Source organism: Poecilia reticulata, linkage group LG1 (genome assembly GCF_000633615.1).
Source record: "Poecilia reticulata strain Guanapo linkage group LG1, Guppy_female_1.0+MT, whole genome shotgun sequence".
Taxonomy (NCBI): Eukaryota; Metazoa; Chordata; class Actinopteri; order Cyprinodontiformes; family Poeciliidae; genus Poecilia; species Poecilia reticulata.
The window spans coordinates 33419380-33427099 of NC_024331.1; the positions used below are offsets into that span (position 1 = coordinate 33419380).

The 7720-nt window shown below is 44.4% G+C and overlaps 1 protein-coding gene across 1 annotated transcript; it reads left to right on the forward strand.

The window, feature by feature from the left end:
• The first annotated feature begins 3208 nt into the window (after positions 1-3208).
• Positions 3209-5696, forward strand: LOC103472254 (high mobility group protein B2-like). Its single transcript, XM_008421753.2, has 5 exons — positions 3209-3314; positions 4338-4512; positions 4586-4734; positions 4803-4977; positions 5064-5696. The coding sequence occupies exons 2-5, from the start codon at positions 4366-4368 to the stop codon at positions 5235-5237; spliced, it is 645 nt and encodes a 214-aa protein (XP_008419975.1). The 5' UTR covers positions 3209-3314; positions 4338-4365; the 3' UTR covers positions 5238-5696.
• Positions 5697-7720: the final 2024 nt, after the last annotated feature.

The window sequence follows — 7720 nt, forward strand, 5'->3', positions numbered from 1 at the left end:
TCTGGTTCTGGTTCTGGTTCTGGTTCTGGCTCTGGCTCTGGTTCTGGTTCTGGTTCTGATTCTGGGTCTGGTTCTGGTTCTGATTCTGTCTCGTTTGATTCATCCTCAGTTTCTTCCTGTTTTCCGTAAAATGAAATTTCTGGGTTTCAAACACATTCAGGTATTTTCCTCCGTCTCTGATTGGCTGGAGTCCATCTGAGCTGATCTAAAAATAACCATGGACTCATTCTCACCTCATTTCTCTTTACTGAACGGTGTTTAGATGAACATTTAGAGTTTTCACTGATTTTATGGTCGTCGTTTGAGTGCGGAGCTCCGTGAATGAGCTGAATGTTTCCAGATTTAAAGCTGACAGACTTTATCCAGCTTATTGTGTGTCTGAGGCTGCAGGGCGACGCTGACAGGGTCACAAATCACGGTGAAAACATGACGGGTTGCACACAGAACCTGCAAGCCCGAGCTGCAAAAGAACCAATACTAATAGGATTAAAAGACCACACTAAGGGTAAACTGCTTTAATTCATTTTTGGTTTTATTAAGTGTATGGGATTGAGAATATAATCCGAATCAAAGAAGTGTGTGAGTAAGTGAGATTATTTTATTTTTAAATGTGCATAATATTTATGCATAAAAACAACAACAGACTATTTACCAGAACTGAAAAAACCTGAGTAAAAGCAGCAGGGGTGTGAATACTTACTGAGTTTCTGGAGCAGCGCTGCCTCTAGTGGTCTGAGCCCCTCACTACCTTCACAACCTTCAATGTAGAAAATTAAATTTTATATTATTTTTTCAAGATACTTGCTTTGTTTCTACTTTTAGGTTGAACAGATGAATAAAACATTTCCAAGAATAATGGATCTTAAAAAAAAGTTTAGTCATTCAATTGTGGAAATTAAGTGGAATTGTCCCATGAAAAAGGGCTAAAACATGTATTTATTATTAAGTAGGCATATTTATAAACATTGGTTAGTTATTTATCAGTTTTTGCCAAATTATTAAGAGCCATTCTGGACACTTGGAGGAGCCGCAGGTTGTAGAAATGACCAAGCGAACTGAAGTATCAGCAGCTGGGGGGAAGGATCTGTGGTGACGCTGCTCTGTGCTGTCAGGATGCAGCAGCTCTGCAGGAACGGCTTCATACGCGGAGGGGAGACGCTGTCTATCAGGGAGGATTTTGGAAATGAGAATGCATTGTCATTCAGCCTCCCTGGTTAAGTAAAGGTTAAAGGTTAAGTGATTCTGGCTCCCACCACCTGGGTGGAGTGATCTGAGGTCAGAGCTTATCTGACCGCTTCCACTCAGCCGCAGATAAACGGACACCATGCTGACCAGGCACCACCTCAGAGTCCAAAATATCCAAACAAATGTCTAAAATAATGTGCTAGTTTTAATCAGAAAAACAAAACAAGCATTCTCAGGATAAAAAAACATTCGATTTTACACTCCACCAAATTAAAATCTCAAACAAGTAATTAAATAGCAGATAAGTTAAATTTGACTAAATATATAAAGTATGGTCATTTATATTCAGGGGACATATATTTGGTTAACTTCATAACAACATTATTATATTTGACCATTTATTTTATTTCACAGCATTTCATCATTTAAAAGGAAACATGTGACAAAAAGCTACTTCCACCTGCAGCACCTGGGCAGGATGATGACGGATTAATATCATTTAACAGATTATTAACTGATGAAAAGCCAGGATATAAATTAATGCCATATGTGCAATAAATCATTGTTAATATTTCGCTCAAAATAAGCAAACCAATCAAGCTAGAATGATAGAATCTGATATTAATTCTTCTAGTTTGCCTGAACTTTGTAGTTTGTGTTGCTGCTTTTTGTGAACTGAGGAAAATATCAATAAAATCCACTTAAAATCACTTTGATTCTGAGGGGAAATTAAATGTTGGAGCTCAAATTATCCAGGTTTCTAATGCAGAGAGTTCTGCAGCAGTCTGTGTTGCAGTGAGTGTGAGGAATCCTCTGGCTCAAGACACTGGCAGTCTTGTGTATAAATGCCCTTAATTTTTTTTTTTTATGAGAAATTGTTCTTTTCACTATCATCTCCAGAGGTTCAAAAGTCTCATTTGACCTTTGACCTTGTTTCTCCTGAAACATATAGCCATTTCCTTTGTTTTGTCCACATTCAAGATGGCTGCTCCCTCGCCATTACTCTTGGTGTGAACTGAAAACATTGTTTAATCAACTTCCAGCTGTGATTTAAATTCACTGACTGTATTTCTCCACATTTTCATGCATGTGGTCTGATGATCACCACAGAAGCTCCGCTCTGGTTTCCTAGTGTGGATTTTAGTCGATAACCTGGTTTCAGTTTCTTGGAGGCTGCAGAACATCATCAGACTTTACCATACAAGTAGAAAATATCCATATTCTGTCTTTTGCAAACTAAGCTGGGGGGCAGGATTTTTAATTAGCGTAGATTTTTAAGCAGCCATTTGCATGAACAAAAGAGAAGCTGTTGAGGTTCTGGTTTCCATGTACCCCACCCCCTTCCCACCAGGAACAATGAACCACCAGTCCAGACCCGATCCAACTCTTCAGAGGCCTTCAATCATGCAGCAGAGCAAATTCTGATACTGGGACAAACTTCAGCCCTTGGTTTTCTTGTATGCATTCATTGAAACTTGAACAATGTCATATTATCAAAGTTTCACAAACTCCTATACTATAGATATCTCCACAGAGGATGAAGCTGAGTTTAAAAATAAAGACAAAGTCATTAATTTTGGGCATATGAGGAACAACAATGAAAAGAGAGCCAGTCTGAGTGTAGATCAGCTTTTAAAAGTCACAGATGAAGTTTAAGCGGTTATTCTTCAGCGGCCACTCAGCTACAGACTCAGATGGAAGCGCAGCTCGTATCGGGTCGGCCCACTGTGAACAGAACTGAAACCGGGGCTGAGTGTGACTGCTGCGGCTTCATGTCGACTCCGGTTTCAAAAAACAACAAACGGTCGAGGGAGCAGAGAACGACATTTTTTTAATCTCCCTCAGCAGCTGCAAACAAAGGGCGATTCCTTTTCGCGCCGTATGTTTAAAAGTCCAGCACAGCCAATCAGCGATGGGATAGAACACACAAACATGAACGCGCTCCTTAAAGGAATTCAGCCAATCACAGCTCAGAATGAATTCTGTGCCCCCAGCGTTTACGTTTAAATGATAGATTTTGACCAATCAGCGAGGAAGGGGGAGGAGCTACAGAACCAGTTTTAGGCAGTGACAAACAGTTGCTCTTTCTTCCTCATTCAGTCCTTTACAGCTTGTGTTGGAGAGAACAGGTAAGAGACGCTGTTTCTGGCTAAATCAGCGGATTTTTGTCGCCATTTATGTTAAATAAGTGTTTAGGTTGTTTGTTGTCCTTAATCCGTTCTTGTCGATCGAGTTCTCAAGCTTAAGCTCCAGGAGCGAAGTTTTTACGGCCTTTTTTTGGTCGAAAGTGTAAATCTCAGCGTAAATAAAACGAACTTTATAATAAAGTAATCGGCGTCGGTTTCTAAGAACGGAAATGGGTAACTATAGTTTACGATGTTTTGCGGTGTGTTTTGGGTGGCGCAGTTGGTGCGCAACAGGCAGTTGAAACGCCATTTGGCTGCGCAGTGCAAACACGACGGAAACTCCGCAGTTTGCGCCTGAAACGGGCCGCAGGTCTTTTCTGACTGGGTTCGGTTTGTTGTGGTATCAGTCCGAGCCCGTATGGAGTTCTTGTGTTTAGGAACTGGGCTGGGCGGTTCTGCTGGGGAACTTTTGGCGCAGTTGGGCGGTTTAGGCGGGAAGATACAAAATGGAGTCGCGTCTTTTTGTCCCGAAGAGCCAGAAATCCGATTAGCGTCTGAAGACGACTCCTCCCGGCGTCTGGCTGGCTGCGCGAGGCCTCATTAACATGTAACACTCATTAAATGCAGGTCAAAGGTCACTTTGCACAAACTTAACACCTCATGAGGTTTATGATGACTTTTAGCGGGTTTAGAAGGTAAACACTGATTCTTATCAGAGGTGTTTACATTGTTTTCTTCATAACTTTCAATTAATGAAAGACTTTAGAGTACAATTAAAACGCATCTCGGTGAAATCTGAAAAGTTTAAGTTTGACTTAAATTGAACATGCAATGAGAAAATATAAACTTAAAGTTGATGGTGCCTTTTTAAGTACTGAAATAAGTTATAAACATTTGAAGTTGCAAAATGTGAAGATTGCAGTTTATTGGCTAAACTAGTATAAAGCATTTAAAAACTCACTTTATATGCTAAGCTAATGCTAAAACTCCATTGAGTTTGAAATGATTGTCTTTTCCCAATCTTAGTTATTCTCTTTAAAGAGTAAGCGCCACCATGACAAAGGACCCCAATAAGCCCAGAGGGAAGACCTCTGCCTACGCCTTCTTCGTTGCAACCTGCCGCGAGGAGCACAAAAAGAAGCACCCAGGAACCAGCGTCAACTTCGCAGAGTTCTCCAAGAAGTGCTCAGAGAGATGGAAGGTGAGTGGCACCAACCTGAAGGTTTCCCAGTGACCTGGGAACTCTGGAGGACTAAAATGTTTTGTTTTGGAAGACGATGTCGGCCAAGGAGAAGGTGAAGTTTGACGAGATGGCCAAGAACGACAAGGTCCGCTACGACCGAGAGATGAAGACCTACGTTCCCCCGAAAGGAACCAAGAAGGGCAAGAAGAAGAAGGACCCCAACGCACCCAAAAGGCCTCCGTAAGTCGGTGCTCTGATACGGTCTGTAAAGAGTCTTCTGGTATTTATGTCCATCTTCACGTCTGCAGCTCCGCCTTCTTCGTCTTCTGCTCCGACCACCGTCCCCGGATCAAGGAGGAGCATCCCGGCATCTCCATCGGTGACATCGCCAAGAAGCTGGGCGAGCTGTGGTCAACGCAGGGCACCAAGGACAAGGCGCCATACGAGGCCAAGGCCGCCAAGCTGAAGGAGAAATACGAGAAGGTAGGCGCCCAGATGAGAGGAACCAGCTAACGGGAAGGTAGCGTGATGCTAACAGGAAGCTAACGGCTCTTCCTCCTCTTCCTCAGGATGTGGCCGCCTACAGAGCCAAAGGCGGCTCAGGGAAGAGCGACGCCGGGAAGAAGAGTGGCCCCGGCCGGCCCCCAGCCAAGAAGGTCCAGCCTGCTGACGACGATGATGATGACGAAGATGACGATGAGGAAGAGGAGGATGACGACGATGATGACGACGATGATGAATAAGTGTCATGTGAAAGGATGTGAAGTTTGCGATGCATTGTTCAGCTTAAACCCGTTTTTTTTTTTGTGTGTGGATGATTGCAACATTTAGCCTGCTGTCCCTGGTTCTGGTCCGGTTCTGCCGGACCGGGTCTCCTCCTTTCATTCAGGGATTTAGTTTCTAGCCTCCCTTTAGTCCGTGTCTGCTTCTACTGAACTCGGGTTGTTCCACCTTGTGAACGGCGCTGAACTGGACTGCGGCGCCAGCGGACGGCAGGAAGACATTTTGTTTTTTAAAGCTCGGTTCTGGAAGCACTGCTCGCGTTCTGTTCTAGTGGTGCCGTTTTCTTTCCCACTGTCGTTTTACCACCAGGATGTTTCTGTAGCTTCATTAAGATGTTGGCAGCCATTTTTAAAGTGGAACTTTGAAACCTGTAGAACGAATTTTTCTTTTTATAATAAAATTTTGTATATTGATTATAACTGGAGTTTGTGATTATTCCACATGTTCAACTTTCTGTCAGATCTGCTGAATAATAAACAGGAATTTAATATCTAAACCGTTTCTGCGGCATGTTTTGGTTTCGCTGTGCAGCAAACGGACGCGACTACCTGGCTGGAAAGAATCCAGCAACCATCACAGCCCAACAACCAGCGAAGGCTGAGTGGTTTCCAACTCGTGGAAAGTTGGCTTGAGGGAAAACCTTTAAAGGTGGATGAGCCGGAAGCTGAATGACTGGTTTGACTGATTCTCCTGAAACCAGGCAGCAATTCGACCCAAACGTCTTGAACCTGGATTCTGACTGAAACTGAAAGGATGATATAACTTTAACAAATGCCAGGATTTTTTTATTATCTACAGTTTTTATTTATATCCTTTGCAAATCTAAGACTTAAATTTGGTACTTAATTTCCTCCATTTTGTTTTATGGTGTAAAACTAAGGAAATGACTTTCATACAAAGCATAATCTACTATGGTTACAATCCAGTGCTAAATTTAATATATTTGAGTTCAGGTGAAAAAGTAAATGCTACCAAATTATCAAAGGGTAATTTCATGCCCAGCCAAGTGAACCTGGGGGCCAAATCTCCTCCTGCCCGAGGCCCCATGCCACCTGGAGCCACCCGTGCGTCTGGAGCGACTTTCCTCTAAAACCGCAGCTGACATGAAGTTTAACCACTGATTTACCTGATTTTATTTAAATGTTGTGAATGAATGTAAAGGATTTGGATTCTGCTAAGCTTGAACCTCCAAACAGGAAGAGCGCTGTGACTGGCGCTCCCAGCAGCCAATAGCTGCCTAGTAGCGGCCATCCGGTGGGCCAATCAGAGGCGCCGCTGCGTTGGTCCCGCCTCCCTTGGACGACGCTGAGCCGCAGCGGCAGCGGGACTCCATTCAGCACCTGTGAGCTGTCCACCGCGGACCGGCCTGCTGGCACCTGACGGTAAGACCGAAACCAGACACACACCAGAACCAGAACCACTCCAAAACCAGAACCAGGCCGCTGGAAAACAATAACGAACACAGCGCGACAGCGGAGACAGAGCAGATGCTCGCCGCGCGTCCGGCACCGCGCCGCGCTGCCGCTTATGCGTCGCGCAGAGCGTCTTCCAGGGATTAGTTGGTGTCGCTGAGACCTGTTGCGGGTTCTGCCTCCTCCCGACACCCGACCTCAGCCCCAGACCTCCGTCCGGGCGAGGCGGCAGCTCGGCTTCATCTCTATCGGTGATGAGGGTTAACGCGAACCCGTCCGCTCCGTTAGTCCGGTCGCGGCTCGCGAGGAGAACCGACATTGTCACGAGTGGGCTCGTGCAGTGTGACACAGGGAGGATGTCTGGATGAAAACCCAGACACCCGAACCAGTCCGACCAGAACCGGGCCCGTTTCATGGCTCCGGATCCTGCTGAGAGTTCTGGTCTCACCTGGAGGCAGAACTGGGTTTACTGGAGCTGCGCAGTTACAATGAATCATCACGGAACCGGCGGGGCGGACCAGAACCGCCCTACCGGTTCCAGCTGAGGTCCATAAAATTCCAGTTTCACAACAGAATAAGGTTTAGATCCAAGCTGAAGGCTAGGATGATCCAAACCCGACCAGAACCCGAACAACATGAGGGTTCTGGACTGAACCGGGCCGATTAGAACCTGGTCCATATACGTTCCCACCCTCACCCAAACGGTGAACCGATTGCAGTTTTCTGGCCGATCCTCAGAAATCCTGACCTGCTGATTCCGTTTTTTGTCTGGAAGTTGATGAACATGAACATTAGCGCAGCAGGAGATTAAAAGGCGCCTGTCGCGGTGAGACATTTCTCTATTCTCCAGAAGTAACGATAATATTGAGACAATTTTCCAGTAATATAATGATAATAGCATAATAATGCACATTCTCAAAGATGAATAATCTTTAAATTCTAACATTTAATATTGGACATTTTATGACATTTTAAATATCCACAATAAATAAGCAACACAACAGAAACAACAAATGAAACGAATTATGAAA